At 38.2% G+C, this 24,370-nt stretch overlaps 1 protein-coding gene across 1 annotated transcript; it reads left to right on the top strand.

Annotated features, from left to right (window-relative positions):
• The first annotated feature begins 5,353 nt into the window (after window positions 1-5,353).
• On the top strand, window positions 5,354-22,496 carry LOC113106203 (V-set and transmembrane domain-containing protein 2B-like). The gene is made up of 5 exons (XM_026267881.1): window positions 5,354-6,152; window positions 6,588-6,775; window positions 7,494-7,523; window positions 8,562-8,964; window positions 21,409-22,496. Exons 1-5 carry the CDS (start codon window positions 6,080-6,082, stop codon window positions 21,495-21,497), a joined length of 783 nt encoding a protein of 260 aa, XP_026123666.1. The 5' UTR covers window positions 5,354-6,079; the 3' UTR covers window positions 21,498-22,496.
• The last annotated feature ends 1,874 nt before the right edge of the window (window positions 22,497-24,370 follow it).

Raw genomic sequence — 24,370 nt, 5'->3', positions numbered from 1 at the left:
CTTGCAGCAGGGTGCTAAGGCTCTCTAACTCTGAGGTTCTGTATAGTCTGCTCGGGTAGAGATCCATACATTCTGTCTTAAGCTCAGCTTCTGTTCATCTAATTATATGGATTCAGAGAGACTGTCTCATTTGAATAAAATAGGGGATACACTTTTAAAAATAAAGTTTGTTAATTGGCATCTATGGTTCCATGAAACCTAGGCATTGCACAAAACATTCTTCCAACATAGTGGAAAAGGGTTATTTTGATTTAAAAAATCTTCTTTACACTAATAAAAAAATGGTTCTTTTTATAAAAAAAAAATCCTGCAATAGTTGTCTTATGGTATTGCTGCAAAATGTTCTTACCTTGTCATTACAAATCTATATGACTTACAATAAAAGTCAATAGGGGTCCACCACTTAACGTTCTGTTTCACAGAAAAAAGGTGGTCATGTAGGTTTAAAATTACGTGAGGGTGAGCAAATTATGACATCATTTTAATTTTTGGGTAAACTATCCCTTTAAGATGCCTTTTCCCTGTTGCTTTCTCGCTGTTATTCTCTCTTGCTTTCTGTCTTTCTGTCTCAGCGAATTTTGTGCAGGAGAGTGAGAGGGTTACATTACCACAGTGACCTCTGTTTCCTGAATGTTTATTGCACATTCAGATATTCCTAAAGGATGAAACATGAGTGTGGATGAGTCCTAATTGCAGGAACACATGAGATCACTGCAGTTATACAAAATGTTCTGTACAATTCTGAACTAAATCAAAAACTGACATACAATTGTGAATCTGGCAATATGAGAATTACAAAAAACCTAAACATGCTGGAGCATTGGTTAGGACATTTCCGTGTTCTGCTTCCTATGATATCAAACAGTTGTTTGGAGAATGATCCAAGCAAAATAAATTTGCCTGTGCAGAAGTAGGAAAGGAATGGTGTCGTGCTCAACCTTGTTCAATTTAGCATAACAAAAGAAGTGAAGAGCCATTCTCAAGACAGAACATGAAACCATCTGGCTGCAACGTGTGACACATCAAAATTATTAGCTCTCTCTTTTTCTTTCTTTTTTTTTTTTTATCTCATCCAGGGAACCAGCACATAATATGAAGACATATACACAAGCAGATAAACTGAGTCTTTTTCCCCCTTCCTGTTTCTGCCTGTAAATCTACTACAGTAAAATTTGCAAAAGCAAGACTCAGGCTTTGAATTTTGCTGTACTCCGGTGTAAACAAATTGCATTTTGGGAGTAAATGCTGTTCTGTGAAACTTTTGTAAAATAATAATAATAATAATAATAATAATAATAATAATAATAATAATAATATATTGCTGTTTTCACAAAAAAAATTTAAACAGCTGTTTTAATAATACAGAAATGTTTCTTCAGCACCCAATCAGCATATTAGAATCGCCAAATCATGTGACACTGAAGACTGGAGTAATGGCTGCTGAAAATTCAGCTATACCATCACAGGAATATATTACATTTTGAGCTATATTAAAACAGAAAACAGTTATTAATATATTATAAATATTATATGTTTATATATACACATATATAGAATTTTTTTTTATCAAACAAATGCAGCACTGGTAAGCATACAGAAGTGAAAAGTGAAAGAGACGTGACTAACAGCCAAGTATGGTGACCCATACTCAGAATTTTTGCTCTGTATTTAACCCATCCAAAGTGCGCACACACACACAGCCAGATAAGTGGGCAGCCATTTATGCCGCGGTGCCCGGGGAGCAGTTGGTGGTTCGGTGCCTTGCTCAAGGGCACCTCAGTCGTGGTATTGCCGGCCCAAGACTCAAACCCACAACCTCAGGGTTAGGTACCAAACTCTCTAACCATTATGCTACGACTTCCCCAAGAACTCTTTCAAATACAGTAAAAACAAATCTTTCCAACCCCAAATGTTTGTCCAGTAAAAAAGGCAAAGATGTTTACATTTATGTCAGGGAAGAATAACAGAGTTAAACTTCTGCACTGAAAGCTGGAGCCTTAGGTGTTCCTCCATTGCAAATGGAATTACATTTTGATCTATTAACATAAATGTTTTTATTGTGAGCAGATTTGTGGAAAGGTCAATAAGGCTTTCAGAGCCTATTCTACATTTTCTGATTATAAGAGTTAGGGCCAAGGACTGGGCGTTCTGAAACCATCGGAGTTGAACACATTAAGTTAGTCTTTCTTAATTAAGTGTAGTGGCACATTTATCAAGGCACAAGTGTTGGAAGCAAGAGTATAATTTTTTGAATTAAACTAGACACAGAATGTATCTTAACTGTAGAAATTTGGTTTTCTTAAAGCGTCCATCTGCAATTGTATGTTACCAATGTCAATTTATCTTTATTGTCATACAAATTATAACTCTAAACTATTTGAAATTTGAAGACTTTAACATTTCTGAACTAAATTTCACTCGGTGAAAGCATACAGACTGAGGAAAAGGAAAAACCTGAATATTGTAGCCTTCAGTGGTAAAGTGCCATCAGCTGTGTTGCTTTAAATTACATTGCAGGTTACATCTACCATGCCACATGCATTAATATCACATTGCTTGCTCATGAATTAGACAGAATAGCTGTCACCCTGGCATAACTAGCATTCTTACTCTCGAGACTGGCCAGCAGCAGACACAGCCTCCCAGAGATCATAAATATCTCATTGTGCTTTCTGCTAAATGCTGTGCAACGGCACAAGAGAAGTGAGATTTTAGATGGCATCAGCCAGCTGACAAGGGTACCTGAGGAGACCTTGGTCCATGCACTATTAGAACGTCACGACTCCATGAATAAAAGACAAGGAAATAGGCTTCTGACTCTTAATGTACTTTCCTGTTTCTCTTACTAAAGGTGATACAGTTGTCCAACTCTGAATATCATCTCTCAGTCAAATTCAAGTTTACTTTCATGCAACATATCTGTGAACTAACTATTTTACAAATTCAAACCACAGGGTCATGACTTCTTTTTAACTGCTTTCTGAATGTGACAGCTTATCTTTGGGATTATGGAATTACCTAGAAATTAATGCCTGCAGATAATGCATGCCATTATAAAGTTCAGTCATTTACTTATATTTTAATTCGACAGTGGTGTATAATGGTTATTATCTATTATTAAAGTAGGCATTAGATGTACCCTGCTGCCACACTATCAAGAAGGGCTTCTGTACGGTTTTAAGTAGCGATGGGTGCAGATGGTTCAGACCCAAAGGACCATAAAAGGCTCTCATCATTAGTGACAGACTCTGAAGAGATTCATCTACAGTTAGTGCTAATTTGTGCCATTTACTGAGTCATTGTGATCTAGGTTATAAGGAATGATATGTTGATGACCAAGAAACATGATCAGTTTTGAAAACAGCGCTGCTTTGTATTTTTCTTAAAACTGTTAGACTTTTTTTCATAATATATTGATTAATATAAAGTTCAAAAGAATGGCATTTACTTGAAACAGAAATCATGAAAGTATAAACCTTACTGTCATGTATCATCTATAATTCTTTACTGGCACATTTTATCAATGCACATATCATTTTATCAATGCATCCATAATTATCTTTGCGTCCATAAGATAAATGTTCAAATATATGCACTCATTATGAGTGTTTGTTTGTGGACATACAGACCAAGAAGGGGTGTATTCAGCGAAAGCCTTACGCTGTTTAAAGGTTTGGATTGTGAATCGAAAGGCAGCTGACCATCTTAACACAAAAGTGAGGAGAGCGAAATTATGGATGTGCGGCAAAGGGAAAACAAACAACATCAGTCGTGCTGCCTGGGTTAACAATGGATATCTGAATCTCTTATCAAATATATTGGGAAGTGTTGTCGAAGAACTTGACTGATTTGTATCTTCCTACAACAGAAGGACAGGTTGCTGTTCAATCTCTCTCTGTCTGATACTCATCCTCTTACATTATTGTTTCGATTTCTCCCTCTCAGTCTCGTATACTTTTTTATTTTGTATTTTAACCACACTGAGCGCGCTAACATTCTTTTTTTCTCACCATCTCTTGAGCACCAACACATCAATAATGGGCAAAAGCCTAATTTCAATAGTGCCCTCCCCCCATTTCTCCCTTTAACTATCTCTCTCTCTGTGTGTCTGTGTGTGTGTGTGTATCTCTCTCTCCGTTTCTCTCTTCCTTTTCTGTGTTGGTGAAGTGCTAATGGGAGTGTAGGGGTGAACAAGTGCTACATTATTGGCAGGGAGGCAGCTGGGAGGGAGGGCTGTTTTAGGATTCAGCCAGAGAAGCACTCTGCTGCACAAGCCTGGGACTCCAGGGACAATGCTGGATTAGTGGTCAGATATGGTGACACATCCTTCAATTCCATCTGAATGAATATGTTTGTATTTAACTTGTAGCACACATGTCTTCCATCATTAGAATATGGATCTACAAAGATCTTGCTAATGTCTTAATAGCCTTTATATATAGTACAAATCATCCCACAAATAATAATAGTTATAATTATTATTACTAATATTGTTATTATTATTAAGTATATCAGTATATTACCTGATTTTTGGCAATTTTTAATGTATTTATCTTTTATAGCCTCCCAGCTAGTTTGTGTTTGTCTGATTTTCCATGATTAAACTGTATTTATTTATACGTTATATCGGCAGCTGGCTGCTTTGCTCTCTAGATCCAAACCGAGACCAGAAGACACCTGCAATATCCCTGCTTATGCAGAATCTCGCTAAGCACTGAACACTAATAATAACCACTATAATTTGGTTCATATTTATAGAAGAAGAGCTGAAAAGGCTGAAGACTGAACCCCTTCTTCCTGAATCCTGTGAAGTACAGGCTAAAGGAGCTGTGCAGAAATTTATTTTGACTGCCTGCCAGCCCAATGGAAAACCCATCTTTTTATTGTAACTGTGTTTTGGAACATACTGTAGTAGTGGCTTCTGCTTTAATATGGCCATTAGCTGGTGCTAGCAGGTCGTTGGATGGTTGACCATGTCTGACCAAATAATAGCTTGTCTGTTCCTGATCCAAGATGCTCTACCACAATGCTCTAACTAATGATTATCTTAAACCAGCAAGAAACCACCATGTCCCATAGTTACCAGCCTAATCTGGATTTTCCAGTTGGGAGGAAAAGAAAGACAGATTACCTCGATGGCATTATTACCAGAGGCAAATGATGGGACAGAAAGAGATTAAGAGTGACCGCCTAATCTGAGGTATCAGATTTTTCATTTTAAAATAAAATACTTCTGGTCATGAGGCGACGCCTGCTACCCAAACGGTCGCTTGTTGCTCTCGCAGAGTAAACCGCATCATTCGCCAAAGCGCTTTTTATTTTCAGTGATTTACTTTGTGCGCCCGCCGGTATGGTTTTCCTCTTATTGGTCGAGCCGTATTCTGATTTGAGAGACATAGACGGTTAGTTTGCTCCCAAACCCCGTCAGTCTGTCAGTGGTCTGGTAATACCAACGCGCCTCCTCGCTGCTCACGCGCTCACGCACACAGAGCAGAGGGTTCCGGTGGCGTGAGCTGGAACAATCCACTGATGCCGCTTCTTCATTTAGGTGCTTAACTGCTCCTTAGAAACGTCGAGGGAATCTCTTGTCCTCCGACGCTGGGTTTTTTCTTAGTTTTTTGGTTTGCGGGTTTAGACACAGGATTGTTTTGTGATGGGTGGTGGAAACGAATCGTGGATTTTTTCTCTTTTTATGGAGACCAAAGTGAGCAGATTTCCTACTGTTGAAAGCAAGTTTTATCCTGATAAGAAGCAAATGGTGGTACAGAGGATTCTTTAGGGGCAAAGGATACTTACTCAAGAGAATAACACTTTTCACACTACGTTTTCCCGAGAGAAAGAGGGTTTTCTGGTCCGCGACATTGGATTTTACATTTTGTTTGACTGACGCAGCATCGTTTTGGAGTATCTTATTTGGAGATTCCAGTCATTTTATTCTACATTTTGTGGAAGAAACTATCTTAAAAAGAATAAACCCGGACGAGAAGAAGTTATGGAGATGCCAATGAAATAAAACCTGTTTCTCCAGGTCAAATGACCGCTTCCACCCGTTCTCCAATCTGACCACCTTATTTATGAAATGGAAAAACGGGGACTCCACAGCGTCCTTTATTATTTCATTCTGAATGCGCCCCTGCTATTCTGTGTAAATGGTGAGTAAACTTGAACAGATTTTCGTCTCTCCCATGTTGCGCATTAATTGAGTACGAGCGTTCTGTAGCGATTCTGTCAGTTTTTCTCTTTTTTTACCCTTATGAAATTACTGCATTGTTCTTGTTTAAGTTTCATTGTTTGGTTTTTCATGATATATGGATGCATAATATTAGCATTTTAATATTTTAATATTTGTTATTAAATGAATATGGATACAAGTAATACATTATTATGATTAGGCTACGTGTGGAGACTTGAACATACTTCCATTTTAACAGTAATATTAAAGGCTACTAAAGCCAAATACAGTTTATTACAAAGCTTTCCAAACACAAAATGTAGATGCGTGTCATCTTAAATATAGGCCTTAGTGTATCTATTTGAGGGGTTTCTTTTAATCGCACTATCTGCTGTTGATGTGTTTTCTTCATAAGCCACATTTACTGAAGTGCCCAAAGATGTGAGTGTCGGTGAGGGCGAGGACATAGAGATGCCGTGCGCTTTTCGAGCCGTCGGAGTCTCGCCGTTCTCTCTGGAGATTCAGTGGTGGTACCTCAAGGAAGCGGCACCTAAAGAGCTCGTTCACGAACTGCAAATTAGCGCTCCGGCCAACAGAGCCAAGGTAAAAGGGCTTTTGTTGTTCTCAAAGCAGCTTTAACACAGACTATTTCCGTTCAAGTTCTCATTGGAGTCGCACCAGGAGTGCTGTTTGACGGCCGCAGTGGGATGTGCAGGCTTCACGTGTCCAGATGCGTCCAGTTGGATCCCATGTGATGAGTGATCTCAATTAAACGCACTGAAGCGATTAATCAATAATTTATGTCGTTGAATCAAGTTGGGTTGTGTGTTTGTGAGTTGGCATTCAGAAGAATATGAGTGTGATGTCATACTTAATTATACAAAATAAATAAATAATAAGTAAACACATTTCACAAGGTGTTTACCAAGCTCTGAGATGATTCCTTATAGAGACAATATGATAACTATCAATTTCTGATTGACTGACAAACCAAACCAAAATGAAGTCTGCCTTTGCATCTCAGCTTTTGTCAGTGGACCTGAAGGTCTCCTATACTGAACGTGATATATGAAAGACTAGATGTCTGTTGAACCAGTGATAAGAATCCTGCCATAGCCACATGAAAGATACCGCACAACAGCATCAGAGGAAACTGTCGCTGTCCATGGTGCTACTCCAACCGAATGGCTCTCTCGCTTATTTTTTTTTGTATGGCCTTTCAAGTGTCAATGAAAGTTGCACAGTGATATTGTGACAAGAGTAGATCCAATTAAACTACTCATGCTGGCTACTCATGTTGTTTTGATGTGATCTTTTACAGGTTGCCCACCGGGACGCCACGAAAATAAGCGTGAGTGTCACAATACGTATAACACGAACCATATTCTTGATCATAACTTCTTGTAATGTTTAGTACAATCATAATGTAGCTTGAAGAAAAAAAAACGCAAATATGAATGAATACAAATTATTAATTATTAATGAAAGAACGTATAGAGGAAATTTCGTCCTCTATACTGTTCATTGGGTGCACATAGATATGTTGCATATTTCAGCTGCCATTTTTGTAAGAATTAAGAATAATAGACGTCGTTCACTGTATTTGTTTAGGAAACACGAGAAGGGAAGGTGCTTTCGTGTTTATAAAGGTAAAATATAAAGGTATTAAATAAATAAATAAACAAACATAATATAATATCATAATAACAAAATAATAGCTTAATAAGTAATAAGTAGACTGACGTAGCCTATTTGAAGTTGTCCGCGGTCTAAATGTATTTGTTCTTAGGAGTTTCAGCTAGTAATAGGCTAACAGATTTTTAAAACTTCCAATAACTGATACATTATATTTCAGTTAGAACGGTTTTCAAAAGTGTCAACTATTAATAACATTTTTAAATCATAAATCAAATCCCACTGCGCACGACTATAACTTTTGATAGATAGTCTGCGTGTAAGATGTGAATCTGTAATTAATAAAGTGATAAATAATGACAGTCAGCTACTTATGTTTCGCAAATGAAGCGTTCGAATCTGTTCCTAACGCAAAGTTCTAGGGCGTGTTGTTGCTATGGTTACCTCCCCAAGCGAACGCAAGTTCGATAAGATCTAGCCTATTCGGCTACAGATGAAAATATAGGACTAATTTGATTACTAAAAGTAGCAACTTGCTCATTATAATCTAAAATCTGGAATGCAGCCTGTAGATTTACTTTTCTAAGACTTCCCAACAATTTGAAAGCTGACCAGTCCCACCCACGATAATTCGGACATGCTTTGTTTAGAGGGAAATAATACGAAACAAAATGGCTAACGAGACTGGGCTGCCAAAACTATGATGTCAACAAAACCTGTTGTGACGTGTTCTTTTTTATCTCTTGGTGAACAGACGGTGAGGGTCCAGGGCAACGCTATTTCCCACAAGCTCAGCCTATCGGGTGTGCGGAAGGAGGACGAGGGAGTGTACGAGTGTCGGGTTTTGGACTTGTACTCTGATGAGACTCAGGAATACAAGGTGCAGGCCACTCTTCGCGTGACACCGCGCGAGGGAATGCTGGCCGAGGAGGCAGTGTCTCACATCCAGAACCGATGGCCACTGAGGAACAGCAACACAGCGACGGGTGGACGGGCCACTTCTGAGCCGGGCCAGAGTCAAGGAAAACCCCGCATGCCTCCGCCGGTTGGAATAGGACCCGCTCCCCCTTCTACGACTACGACGGTTTCTGCAGACAAGTCGTCAGCTTCGCCTCGGCCGGGCAATTCATCTATCCTGAGACAACAGCACGGATCCGGTGAGTGAAAGTGCAACAGCGACACCGAGCGGTATAGAGAGCAAAAATAATCAGGCGATCAGTGTCTGATTTTGTTCTTCTTATTTATATTTTATGGAATTGATGTTTCAAGCCAGGACCTAGCACCCTAGAATGTGGTGTGCACTATAGAAAGTGGTGTGCACTATAGAAAGTGTCTCACAATGCACAAAATTGCTGTTTATTAAATTACTGATATGTACAGTCTAGGCGTTTAATTCTAATATTATCCCCATGATACAAGTGAACAGATTTAGCTTTTTTGACATACCTTCTGAGAGAGCTGTGCATCCAAAATTATGTGTGTGTGATGGAAGTAGGCTAATAATTTTTTCTTTTTCTTTTTTTCTTTTTTTGCTCTGCCACTTAACCTCACTCAAGTTTAATTTCACTAATCCATTTACTGGTATGTTTATTAGGCTGTTTATATATATATATATATTTTATTTTTGTTTGATTGTTTGTTACATATGGACCATAAGCTGGCTTCACTAATGTAGGCAAATTCAGATGTTATTATATTCAGATGTTATTATTCCTCTGAGGATATTTGGAGCAGGCTAAACCTGTATTGCTTTTCTATCACAGTGAAACTTTCCATCGACTGTCGACATGTTTTATTTCTTTATCCCTAAGCCTTAACCCTCCCAGGACACTGCATTTATAGATTTTTTTATTAAGACATTATTTAGTATGTCTATTAAGCTGTTTTCCTCATGGGGACAGTTGGCTGCACTCCTGAGGATTGGGGATTTCAGGTTTTTTCAGTGAGGACATGTGGTCACCACAATGAAGGCTGTTGTTGTGACCCATACACACTATTCTGTGAAGCACATCTCAGAATAATCACATTTGCTGCAAGCTTTAATTTGTCACTGTGCCATATCAAATCTCTGTCTGCTCGGTAGGCAGTTGAAAATTGGGTGTGTTTACTGTGTGTGATGATTTATCTATCGTGTACTCTATTCTCTGTGAGCAAAAATGCAAGAGATAAAAGCAGCTGACGACACCCTGTCTTTCTTAAGCAGGAAGTGCCATTGCGATCTGTCCAGCCTCAGCGCATCAGTCTCGACCCTTTTTTGTCTCTTTATGACCACGGTGCAGTGTGACAGAGAGGTTATCAAGATATCACCTTGTCTCTTTAACTCTTGCCTTGAGGTCAGGGCCTCTATTTATTGGGGGCTTCATTGGGGATTTAAAGGGTTGGGTGTGTTCTTACTCTCGCTTCTGTCGCTGATTCCTGACTGATTCCTGCAGACAACGGAGGGTGATTACATGAAGTCTCTAGCTGAGCCAGAGGAGTTTGTTTGTGGCAGGGATGCACTTCCCTGCAATGATGTCCAAACACTGTGGACTATAGACTGGTACAGTGATGTTTAAAGTTATAGTGGACTATAATTGTGCAGTGAAGTCTCATGAGAGACCCCTGTCAACAGTTGTGTTCTAGGTGAGCAAGAACAGATAGCATCCTGTTCATTCTGTTACAGAAATGTAAAAGTTCACTTTTCATGAGTATATTAAGTTGACAGTTTGCACAGTTTGAGAATATTAAGATTTTAGATTCTCATAACAAAATATTTATGTTTGACAAGACTGATCTGGAAAGTAATCCTATAATGTCTAACATCTATTTACGTTTTAGTGTTTGTTTTTTAGTTTCTAAAGCATTAGTAACTCTAGTGCTAAATAGAACCATTTTTATAAGGTTCCATAAAGAACCATGCCTTGAAAGTACTGTACAAAATTTTTAATGGTGTTATAAGTAACAATTTTAATAATGGATTATTGTCATCATTAGTGGTGTATTTACACCACTTGGGTATTACAATTGGGTACTTTTTTGACATATGCTCTAACAAGATTTTATTAGCAGAATATTTTAACGACAACTGACAAGGAACATGAATAAATATATTAAAAATTACAACATATTGGAAGCAGAAAATGAACTTTTGAACACTGAACACTGACATTTTTCACAATCCTCTATGATGCCTTTAAAGTTAAAAGAAAAACTAAAAAAAAAAACATAATCTGTCATAATTTTAATCACATTTGAATTTAATTGTTAAAAGCCATGAGTTTTCTTTATATATATATATATATATATATATATATATATATATATATATTTAAACATGCTACAACAAATTTAATGTGCAAACAGCATAAAAATGTCAAATGTTTATTTTAGTAAGTAAATTTTACTTTTTTAATGCAACAATTCTTGATAAAGAAGCTTAAGCAGCATGAAGTATTTGATCCTACATGAAACTGCGGCACAAGCTGTTTTTGGACCATGACATTTGTGTGTGTGTGTATGTATACATCCATGTTTGTGTGTGCATGTGGGAGCGACTGTATGTGTGCCAACATGCTCAGCCAGCCCTATCTTTAGTGCAGCCAGACACGAAGGCAGCCATTTGGCGAGCATGTCGGACATTAAGAGGGCCAGTGCTCTGATCCACCACGGCATTGCATTCCAGGCTTTATTTCTCTTTCTATGGTTATTCTGCCACCCCATGCTTTATTGTTCTCTCTTTAGAATAGATTAACTTTTGGCATGTCATACTTTATCATTAATTAAGCATATTTATTAAAAAAAGAGGAGAATGTTGTATAATCTGATCATTTACCTTCATTAGGAAATACAGAGACTAGAGTAATGGTTTAAAATCTTCTAGTGCTAGTTTCTCCCTTATTTGATATTAACAACTAATATGTGTTTAAGATTTTATATTATATATACAGTATTACACTTCTGAATGCGAGGGATTTATACAGGGTCAGGCAGATTGATTTAAATGAACCAGCGAACCATAGCTAGACACTCTGTCGTGTGTCAGTACATGCTTGAGCACATTTTCCATTGACAGGAAGATCTCAAATTTGTCTTTTTCCTCTTTTTGTTAAGAGCTCTGTTTTTGTCATTGAAGTGAGAAGGTTAAAGAGTCATCTGCCACATTTGAAGGATTGCACCTTTCAGTTCTGACCACACTATCAGCTTTTGAGGAGAGAAAGAAAGAAAATTCACCCCTCGCTGCTCACGCTCACTCTCTTTCTCTGTCATACAGGCATACCTCTTCTTTTGGAAACATGCATCTGTCACTTTTCCACAATGTCATCTCATTGAGTGGCAGAAACAATTAATATTAAAGCAATGCCACGGGCGGGAGCTGATAAGCTTGGCCTTCTACCCGCTGTCAGGTGCATCAAATTGCCTCTTTCACTTCTTTTTGTTATTGTTCCCACCCAGCAGGGCCGGGTGGCATGTCTGTCCTTACTGGAAAGAGCAGATTAACTCACTTCACTGTTGAAAATGGCCCACCAAGCACAAGAACAAAATACAAAGTCTCTGAGGAACAGTTTGTGTCTGATCGCCTTCTCATGAGAGTGTCAAGCATTAAAATGTGTGTTTTTGCAGACGTGCTCTATAATTAAAAGCGATTTGTCGCAATGCTTACTGGAATAAGACACTGTCTCAGCACACTGTTTGTTTAATTAATTCAGAAACTCATTTTATATTAATACCACTGCTTCCTGATTGTATTATTAAGCTTTGTGGTTGCCCTTAGGTTAAATTGACGTTAAAATACTTTTACAAAGATTCAGCAGGTTAGAATAATCTAATTACACAACTTCATTTTTAGATTTACCCTAAAGGTGGGGGGGATGCTTTTTCTTCTTGTTTTTGTTTTGGAGCAAGACTAATAGTTTGAAAAACAGAGAAAGAAATACAATGACAATAGAAACTCAAACTGGCTTATGGAGTCTCTACCCACAATGCATCATGCCACCTCTGGTGACCTTGGCGCCCTTGATGTGTTTATAGCACTCCAGCCACACAGCTGTTTTAATCTAGTCTCTGTTTGTGCGTCCTAGTGTTTTCTCAGATCTCAATCTGGTTATTTTGCATGCATTATAATTATACAGAACACACGTGTGACATTCCTGGTTCAGTTTTATTTACCTTTCAAGCACATTTTTGCCTCCCACAGATTTTGCAAACTTGCAAACACCTGTTATCAAATTGCGTTCCCCCTTGAGAGTGAGCACAGGGGTGATGGTGGTGGGCTGACTGTGTGCTTGAAGGGAGAAACCTAGTGTTTATTGTTGCTGGACAGCTTTCACACTTAACTTATGAGCCTCATCCAGCTGCAGACCCCCTGCCACAGATATCTTTTAACTGGATGTGTTTGTGCATTGTCACTGTGTGGGAAGCACTTCAGCACTCTTTGGCGAGTGTTAATTGTTTCATCTCTGCTTCTGTCATGTTGGGACACTGTGCTTAGTTGTGTACCTGCTGACTCCACTAGGGAAATCAAAGGGAACATTGTCTCAATCTAGCTTTTGTTTGGCTTCATGACTCACACAGATAGCGAGAGAGAGAAAAAGAGAGAGAGATGAAGGTAAGCCTGAACATAAAGCATTAGAGCATGAATAATAGATACGTGATAGCTGGCTAAAATCGGTGTAGAAATAGGTTTAAAAATGGGAGATGACAGAATAAATGGACAATCTAGTGAAAAATAAGACAGCTTCATGACTCATTGTCAGCTATTTCAGTCAATGCAGTGTGTCCACAGTTTGAACTTAAAATTGACAGAGACAGTTTGTTCATTTGTTCATTTCATTTACATTAAGGATGTCAAATTAAGGGAACAATTAAAACCAAAAATGGCAGTATTCCAAATATTATAGCCAACCTTGTTGGCAAAGAGAGTTTTCACTAACTCTGCCAATAACAACTCATAACAGCATGTTTACAGGTTTATTGAGAGTGTATTTGCACATACAGTAAACAAGATGCTATTTGCTGCAGTATCTGCCACTAGGGTGACTGCCTGCTAATAAGTCCAAGGAGGGACAAGGGGTATGTTTCTGAGGGACAATGTGGGACACTGCCTTGCGCGGTGGTGCCCCCACCCCATGGGCAGACTCACTGATAGTGGTTTACCCATTTATAGCACATACCACCTTACATGATATACTAATAATGCCCTATTCCCCTAAACATGTGCAATTGCTGATGTACTGTATGCTTATGACAGAATCAACAAATGCACTTCCACTTACGATTTACTTTAGCTATTTAATTTTATTTATTTTTCATTACAATTCATTCACTTTAAGAATAAAGTACTGCTCATACACATCATTCGCGTTGAACAAGAGTGAATAATTTGTCCAGGGTTTTTTTTTTTCTCTCATGTTTTTGTAATGTCTGGGAGGCCAGTATGCGCATGCATCAACAGAAACGGTTTGTTTTTTTTTTTTTTTTTCAGCGAACCGTGCCATCCCTATTACCTCAATAATCAATCAATTACAGGCCTAAAACAATCATGCCAGAGCAGACGGATATTAGTAGGCTACATCTCATCACACCGGCACCCGCGTCTAAATCAGTTGTATGGTCTGGTTTTCAGTCTAAAACAGTTGCGTCAAGTATAAATATCTCGTCTGTTTCGGGAGGTGCGTGTGCAGTCAGCGGAGGCTCGCACCTCCCAACTCGCACCGGAGGCTTGCACCTTTTGTTCTCAGATTTCGTGTGACACAGTCTCAATTTGTGGGATGCATGAATTGGGCTTCAAACGCTGTGCGCGCACGCACTATGCGGGACGGGTGGTCATACCTATCTGCCACTATTTAACACTGTAAATACTAACATCTTACCTTGTTTTACAGTTACACTATGTACTAAGTGTAAAGTGACTAGATTTCAATGGAAGCAATTTGGGTAACACTTTTTTTAAGGTGTCCTTGTTATATGTTACATGTACTTATTATTATAATAGATATAAAAGTAACCCTTAACCAATCCCTTATCCTAACCCTAACTATTTAGCAACTACATGTAATGAATTAATATTACTCATTACTTCAATGTATAATTACACTGTAACAAGGACAACTTAAAATAAAGTGTAACCACAATTTGTTATTTCTGGTTGTGCCTTCTTTCCCTGTTTCCACCTAGTACTAAGATTTGTTTTATGTGAGCCAAACACAAGTGATCAGCCAAAATGCATTACTGTTTTCATCTGGTCTCCTATGACCAGTTTGGATTTCATCAAGACACCCCCCTCTTATTCCATCACACTCTATATTGCTTTCATGGGAGCATTGAGTGCGGTGAATAGTATTGAATGAACGAACCCATGTTATATGACTTGTTTTGGCTCACTTGTTTAGGTTGGCTTTGTCACAAAACGTCCCAGAACACTCGTGTGTTAAGCTGGGGTGAAACTAATGAAATTCGATGGCAAAAAAAAGGTCCACTGTCTGTTGCCAGTAGTGTAGCGAGCTGTAAAGCACAGCTCACACAGAAGCCTTTTTCAAACCATGCTGTTTGTTGTATCATTTGCATAGTGAAATATTTTGCTCTCACACAAAATGTGCAATTGTGTGGATTCCTACTGAATGATTGGATTTTGTCCACAAAAAAAAATAAAAAAATAAAATTGCAGTACAGCAGTAAATGTGACTGCACTTTTAGACAATAAGCAGTGCTTCACTATGATCTGGGACACATCAGGATGGATGAGCATTTCCACTACAAATGCATTTTTGACTACCTCTACGTGTGTTTTCAATGATCTGATCAAAAAAGACTATTTTAGATCCCATTTCCAACCTCTATTTTAGTGCCGACCTCTTGTCACGGAAAATGCTTGAACTACATCACAGAAATAGAGACCAAGGGCCCTATCATACACCCGGTGCAATGCGACGCAAGGCGCAGCGCAAGTGTATTTGCTAGTTTTAGTCTGGCGTCATTCGCATTTTCCCGTCCAGCGCCACGTCATTTAATTAGCAAATGCATTTGCGCCCATGGGCGTGCTGGTCTAAAAAAGAGGTGTGTTCAGGCGCATTACTGGCACATTGCTATTTTAATGAGCTGAAAATAAACTGTGCCATAGATCAACTCAAACCTAGTCTTAAGTCTAAAGTCAATGGCGCAATATGCTTTTGTTATTTAAAGAACGCGTTGGCCTCTGGGCGGGTCCACAGTGCGCGTTGACTTTGCTTATTAAACACAGGGATGTGCATCACACAAACATCCCAAATATTAAAAACAAAAGGATTAGAGTGTAAAATAATATTATTGTGTATGCTACATAAATAAATAAAAATTAATGATGGATAGTCATTGCGTGTATTAGAATTAGGCTACCTGTTTGCAATTCAGCCTATTACTACTTATAATGATCAATGAAACTTCATCCCACGCCGCCTTCACCTCAGGAAGTTTTGGTGGATTCACAGATTTGGTGGCGCACGGACCGTTTTTCCTCCGTTAAAATAGCAAAAGTGGATTTGGACATGCCCTGAGTGCACCTGCGCCGAGCGCTTTACACTTTGCGTTTATATCGTTAAAATAGGGCCCCAAGAATCTGTCTGAAAATGTACTTAAAAATAAAAACTCTGTTTAAGTGCATATCTTTTATTGTTTGTTGCCTTATCATACTGCATCTGGTTAAATGGAAATAATTTAAATAGTTGCTGCCAAGACATAAATCAAATGGTGTAACATTTAAGCAAAAATAATTTTTATTTTTAATAAATGTGTACTGGCAAAAACAGGTTAATTATTAGTATGTATACTGAGTGAGTTGGTTTAGTGCGGTCAATAATCTCTTTTTCAGACATTCAGGCTTAAATATTCTTGTTTGCTCTTGTCTGGAGGGAATGAGTTTCACCCTCCTTTCCTTTTCAGCTATCTTTATATATATATATATATATATGCTTACTGTATGTGAAGATATCATCGCACTACCGGTTTGATATTATAACTCCTAAATCATTAACATCTTAAGCTCTTGAAACAAAAAATTATTTGCAGTTGTCATTGATTTACTAAATCAGCCTCTGCATTCACAAACATATGCCTGTAGCTTATAAAGCACGGTTTCTACAATCCATAGTCAATCGGATTTCGAGGTGTGTGTCGAGTGTGCTGCTGAAACTCTATTATCCCTCAGAGGGAGAGGAACACGGCCTCAGCTCAACAGATAGGATCACACAGTAACCCTCTAATCCTTCATCTTTAGAGTCCATTGCTTCTGATCTCACAGTGGGCCCTCAAGGGCCATAATAGCTCCACGTAAAAAGACCTGCTGAGATCAGAAGAGAGTGAAAACAATTGATAAAAGCAAAATATAACGTGTGACTTATTTTCAAAAATTCTGTAATGCAGCAAGAACACTGCAGCTATAACACTGTTATCATTACCAATATAAAATGATTCAGAAGTGGGCTGCACATGGATCAGGATGGTTTGCCATCATTAAGATAGCCATGTATACCCTGCATTGCATCAGGAGAAGCTAATGGAGAATGTCAGGTCATTTGTGCTTGGCCTAAGGGCTGGATTCAAGTCAATATCACTGTGAGCCAACTTATTTAAGAACAGGGCCAGTTAAGAAAATTCTGCTTCTTACAGCGTCTAGTCCACATGGAAATGCAATCTCAAGGTTGCGGCAAGACCTGAGGCAGGATGCTTCATGTAGCATATAGTTAAAAGACTGAGAAAATGGGCAATGGGAACAAATCATCCAAAAATGAATGTTAGAGACTAAATGTTCTGCATGCAGTCAGTCTACTGAGGACGTGCCTACATTTGCACATTATTTAAATATCCTTAAAATTAAATTTGGCAGAACTAAACGATTCAGATAACTTGCCCTTATTGGACCAGCATGGATTATTAAACAAACAACTTGGGTTTTGCGGGGATGCGATTTACCTTTCCCGTTATAATATGTCCTTCTACCCGCTGTATGAGAACCATAATCCCTGAAAGGTTATAAAATATTATTAAATGTGGCACTGACCCTGATCACTGGGGTGGGTTCATTAAATATGTTATTAAGCGAACAGACGGATTAACGTCCTTTTCTAGAGGGTTAAATGAGGAAGAGGAGGAGATTACTGATGGCATGTGAGTAATGAGCTGGACACAGAAGCCCTCTGCGTCGATGTTGACTGTAATTATTTCCACAGCAGTCAGGGTCATGACTTTGCCATTTTAGCTGATTTGCACGTCTGTTCGTGTATTCACTTAGCCTTGTTTAGTCTAATCTCGTGTGTATCTATCATGTCCCTTGGTAAGAGATTTTCTTTGCGTGTGGAGTGACATTTTGAAGGATGATTTATGGAAGATCCTATGGTTTTATGCCCACTATAGCTTTGGTTTTTAACTCTTTCCCCACCATAGATGTAATTCATTATGCAAAGCTTCTCCGCCATTAACGAGTTATTCAAGCAGTGCATGTTTTTTTTTTTTTTTTTTTTTTTTTTTTTTACTGTTAGATCTTTGTAAATTGAGTGGACATAAGTTGTTTACACTCAAGTAAGCTCTCATGATATGACTGTGTAACAGTGGTGGTAAGTAACGAAGTAAAAATACTTTGCTACTTTACTTAAATATTTAGCAGTTAGTTCGAGGTGCAAGATGACCGCTAAAATAGGTGATAGTGCAGCTCTTGCAAATGTAAATGTGTATTCCCGACAGGGATCACCCATGGCCATATCTCAAGGATATGTTTGAATTTACTGAAGTCAAGGGAGATTCTTATTGGCTGAGATCGTGAGATGTCTTCTTTGCCTGCCACGGGTGAATGAAATTTCAGTAGGGCTGTGCAAAAAATCGAATGCGATTTTCATGCTCATCTCATCAGTAACGCTCCTGTAATTAGTAGTATATATTTCCAGCACATGCGTTCAGATCAGGGTTGCCAGGTTTTCACAACAAATCCTGACCAGTTGCTTCTCAAAACTAGTCCAAAACTAGCCAAAAACTCGTTTCCAGGAGATTCCCAGATAAAAATTGCTTCCCGGGGTTAAAATATACGTATATTGGAAGGGTTGCCCTGGTACAATCACATTTTAGGCGCTAAATATCAAGTTATTGGTATTGGGGTTTCTTCGAGCGGCGGACATGAAAAACAACCACGGACTTGGCAACACTGGTTCAGGTGGAGCGGCAGTTACTACACAGAGCCGTAGTCCACCGACAACTAACACAAAATCGCTTTCAAAATCGAGAAAAAAATCGATTTTGTGTAGATTGTCAGTGAATTACGGCTCTGTGTCTGTGGTTGTTTTTCATGTCCGCAGGTCAAAGCGACAATACCAACAACGTGATATTTAGCCCCTAAAATGTGAATGACAGAGTTTCATTTTTGGGAGAATTAACTCTTTAAAGAGGTGGTTCTTCCTCATTGATATTCTGAAACAGTCTTACCTTGTATCTTGCACATCTTCTGTTTGATGCAGCTATGATGTTATGGAACATGTCTATTGAAAGTTCAATCCCTATACTGCGATAAGGTTCTTCATTGTCTCTTTTGATTGTAAATCTAACAAATTCTTAAGTATCTAATCTCATCATTTGTTCAATTAAAACACTGCACATCACTCCCAAAACAACTGATCTGCTTAATTATTGATATTTACAGTTAATTTGAATATTTACTTTTTACTTCCGGTACTTAAGTATGTTTTAAATCGGATACTTTTGTACTTTTACTCAAGTGATGTTTGAATGGAGGACTTTCTACTTTTACTGGAGTCATTTTTTATTTAGATACATCTACTTTTATTGAGTATAACTTTTGAGTACTTTTACCACCCCTGCTGTGTAAGGTCTGGAGGTGTTGATGGGAGTGATGGGAGAAACTAAGTTTTTCAAAACATTGAATCAAATGAACTAATTGCTTTGCAAAATGATTTCGAAGTTCTTTAAAGCATCACACTGGTGAAGTCTGCTGGACAAAATAGTATAAATGCAACAAAAAACTAAAATCTGTAATGACATCATCTACAAAGTTGACTAAAATTAGAGATTAATTATTGCAAATCCAAGATTCATACAGTAGGTTTAAAAAACTTCAAAATGAAATTTCTAAATGTTTTCAAACAGTTACAATGTAACAAACCAATAATGTGACTTTTGCAGTTTGATTCATGCTCCAAGTCACTGGTTCTAAACAAATTGAAAGGTTTTGAAGCTTCATGAAGCATTTTTTATTTTTTTTTTCAAAACAGCCCATCCACCAGCTGATGGACATGGACTCTGATAATTCATGATTTGATCATTGTTCTGACAGTTGTTTTCAAAATTAACTTATTTTTATGACAATTAGGGCTCTGTTCTTACTTTTGATATATTAACTTTTTTTTCATATGCATACAACTACATTTTCTGGAGGTCATGAAATATTTGCGAATGAAAATGCTGGAAACTTAAAAATAACATTCTGGCAGGAAAAGAGCTAAAGTTATGTCCCAGTGGTTCAGGTAGAAATACTCAAATAATAAAGAGGAGAAGATGAATGTTTCTTTATGTCAAATCAAGACTAAGCCCTGCTGTAATGTTTGACTTTACAGAAAGAGCATGAAATTGAACCACGTCGTTTTCCGACCGCCCTGCACCAACTCAATCAACCATGCATCCTCTTCCCTCTGCAATAACGATGATAGAAGAGAGGATGCAAAATAAATGTGGCTTCTTAAGACATGTGGACACGCTCCAGGAGCCCACTGTAAGACATGCTCCTAGAGATGGAGTTACGTTGTGTTAGCTAGCTGTTCCTGTCACGAGGCGGCCTGGCACGCCATGCTAATCTGCTCGGGCATGAAGGGAAAGTAAGAGTAAAGGAGCGTTGTGAGAAATGGCCATGGGAAAATCAGAGCTGCAGAAAACAGACGGCCGTTTCACACTCTGAAAGTCAGCGGCGCTGCAGCCCCGTTAAGCAATGAATCATTACCAGTGTGTTTATGTCTTGCATACATGTCTATATTGGAGGGATGTGTGATCTAAATATATCCTTCTGGCAGTTTCTTGTGTTTGTTATGTGTTTGTGTAAGTGCGTTCTTGTCACATTCTGTTTCTGTTTTCTGCTGTGCTGCTGTTGGCTAGCACTCAAAAGGCCTGTGGGCTGCTGTTTTGCTGTCAGTCACAGAGAGGAAATGTCATGTAGTTTCCACACAAGGGCATGTAGCTTACATCGTAGCCCTTATAGGGCTCTTCTCTGCATGTGTGCCGTTTTTTTTCAACATCTCCAGCAGAGCTGACTGTGTTTTGCTCTTGTAAAGTAAGATGGAGGAATGAGGTGATAAGAGCAAAATTGCTGAGCAGTCGTTATGAAAGAGCCATTTGAAGTGCTTTAATAATGTGAAATATGGCCCACATGCTGCATCAGATTTGGATGCAATAAAAGTCCTCAGACTAAAAGCAATGAAAATATTCAGATTTTTTTTTTTAATGAATTTTAATGTTCTTGGTAAATGAATGTTTGAAATAACAAAAACTGATGATATTAGTTTTATTTTAACATGCACTGTGATCTAACATGCATCTCTCTCTCTCTCTCTCTCTCTCTCTCTCTCTCTATCTCTCTCTGCTGTCCCTGACATTTGCAGGTTCCGGAACCATGGCAATCACTGAGCCACTCCTTTACATCACACTGCTGATCCTGTATAAGCTCCTCCCCTTCCTGTTTGCCTACTAAGAGACCACAGCCAAACAACACGCAATGATTTAACTTTATGTACCAAACGAACGAAGGGAAAATATAGCTACGTATATATAAATATATATAAATATATCTACCATTATGGCACATCACGGTGAGGGAAGGGATTTGACTTTGAAGAAAATAAAAATATCAGAATAATAAAGAGAAGGTCATTTTGTTTTCTGGGACTTGTGTAGAAGACCTGTCCAGATTTGGATGTAAAATGGATTCTATAAGAAGCATGATGAAAAAAAAAAAAAAAATGTAAAAGGAGTCTATGTGAATTAGATCTTCACAACTGTGTCACACACACAACTGACATCCATAAACACTGCATTCAGTTTCCAAATACTAGTGTTTGCCTTGCTAAATGCATGGCTCTCTTAATTTATTATTTTTATTATAATTATTATTTCTGTACTGTTTTTTTTTTTTTTTCTCACTACGGTTTTAATTTTAGCATTGCATTGTTCTTTTTGGAGTAGCTGATACTGAATCATAAACAAATTGTTCTTTTGACTTTGCGTTGTTGATGGTTTATTTATAATGTAATCAAACTTTAATTTTTGTTTTTTATTATTATTATTTTTTTTTTTTTTTGCATGAGCTGTTCAGCTGTCTCATTTTTCATTTCATTAATGTGAAAGAAGGCGTTCTCTCATGTCAGTTCTTTCTACAAGACTACAAGTGTGTAATACTGTGTATTCAGTTCCCTCACATCTGATTCTGAGTTCTCCAGCATTATTGTCTCATAATGTATAAAACTGCAACCTTATATATTTTGATCAAATAAGGCACATGTTACCATAGTTGTTGTTAGTCACCTCTAATAATGTTTATTTTTATTAAAGGTATGGTGGTCAAGATAAGACATTCATTTATAAAATTAAAAAAGAAAAAAAAAAGACATTGGTATGTTGCCAGCACAGTTGAAATAAAAGTTGTTTCTTTATAAAAAAAAAAAAAAAACACTAGTTCTTTAGGTTTTTACATCTCAAAGGCACATTATTTTGTGTTTTATTCAAGTGCACTAACACCAGGCAGCTGCATGACGGCAGTGTCTCGGCTAAACACTCCAGCGTCCCACGGGTGTCATGAACTGTAATGTATTGTTCACAATAGGACAGGCCCAATTCCAGCTGAAAAACACATTACTCTCGCTAGCATCTCCAACTGAGCACAGCTGGCGTACAACTCATGGTTCATTTCATTAGTCAAATGCACGTCACCCTGTCAAATAACTCTTAACTCTCTGCTGCGGTCTTCACTGAACCCTGCTCCACTCTCTTCCGCTCTACCTAAACACATCTCCTGATGAATGGCAGAGGCATTGTTCCTTTCTAAAACACTGCATTCTATTGTCTTAATGGAAGCCTGCGAGGCATCACATAACAAACCAGCCTCTCACTGACTTAGACATTCATTGTGTTTATCGCCTGCAAGTAACTGACTTTCACTCACTTCGAGTTTAACATGCACAATGAAAAGTCATCTTCCTTTCAATGGAATAAATAACCATTTATACAAACATAAATGGATCCGACGTGTAAAAACGAGCATCCAGCGAGTGAGTTGCCACAATATTAGCATTTTTCTTTTTTAAAACAAAATGAGCCAGGTGGCTTTTATTCTTCATGGTGAAGGTCTCTGCTCCAATCAAATTAATGAGTGTTTGACATGGCCATTTGTATGTGTTATACAACACCCGACAAGGCCCTGAGTGCTTTCCCCACTGCTGTAAATCATCCCTCATTCAAGTAAACTAACACAGCTCTCTCTTATTTCCTGTCTTCATTCCTTCCAAAATCCACTTCTCATCCCGCTGTGGATGCTAGATTCCATGCAAGTGCACTTTCATGTCAGTCACAACAACTGACAATAACAAAGGACATAGTGATTATAATTGCTTTGTCACTGATTGATTGATTTGCAGTTTATCTGTGTCTATCAATCAAACAATCAAAATGATAAAGCAAAGGGGTGCATGTATATTTACTTGCTCTTGTATAGCTCAGGAGAATGGTTTCTCAGATATTTAGTCTAATGATTAATCAGGAAAAAGTTAAATAGACAAAAACTTAAACAATTATTGACATGATAAAAGTGTAGAGCTACACACTAAACATTCACAACATTAAAATCACCTGGCTAATATCGTGTAGGGCCCATTGTGTTGCCAAAATAGCCTTGATATATTGAGGCATGGACACCACAAGACCTCTGAACATGTATGGTGTCTTATGCCGAATTCATTCTGCATGATTTTACCAGGTGTCAGTGCACCAGGTTTTGCAAAATCAGAGGCAAATCGGTGCTCATTCACGAGGGTGACAATCACACAGTGTGAATTATCAAAGACACAATCTAAGGAAATTTCTAGACACGTCGCCGATGCCTGCAAAATAATTAGCATGCTAAATATCTGGAGCCGTCTGCGATTAACAATCACAATGTGTGCAATGATTTCTGAATGAAAACTGCATAGGCAATGACCTAGAGCCAATGAGAGACCAATATAGATCAGGGAAGTTCGGGAAGAGTTTTTTTTTTTTTTTTATAATCCAGTCTTGCTCGAAACTCTCTCGTCTGACGCACATGGGTTCTCATGTTATTTCCTTATCACTTCTCGCGTGTGTTTTGTTGTGAAACGTAGTTTGCGAACCGGACAGAGCTCTCTGCAATTTTTTCTATTGTGAAGTCATGTAATGTGAAACCTCTTGTCGCCGATCCGTCGTGCAATGTGAAAACAGCAGCAGCTGAATGCTACCCCAGATAGTCACGTAGTGTGAAAACAACGGCGATCTGATGAGTGTGAATATCGTGCAGTGTGAACTCTGCATTAGTGTTGTGAAATTGGACCTCCATGG

The sequence above is a fragment of the Carassius auratus genome, chromosome 7 (assembly GCF_003368295.1).
Source record: "Carassius auratus strain Wakin chromosome 7, ASM336829v1, whole genome shotgun sequence".
NCBI lineage: Eukaryota > Metazoa > Chordata > Actinopteri > Cypriniformes > Cyprinidae > Carassius > Carassius auratus.
The sequence above is the reverse complement of the archived record's forward strand: the minus strand, read 5'-3'. Positions and strand labels throughout refer to the sequence as shown.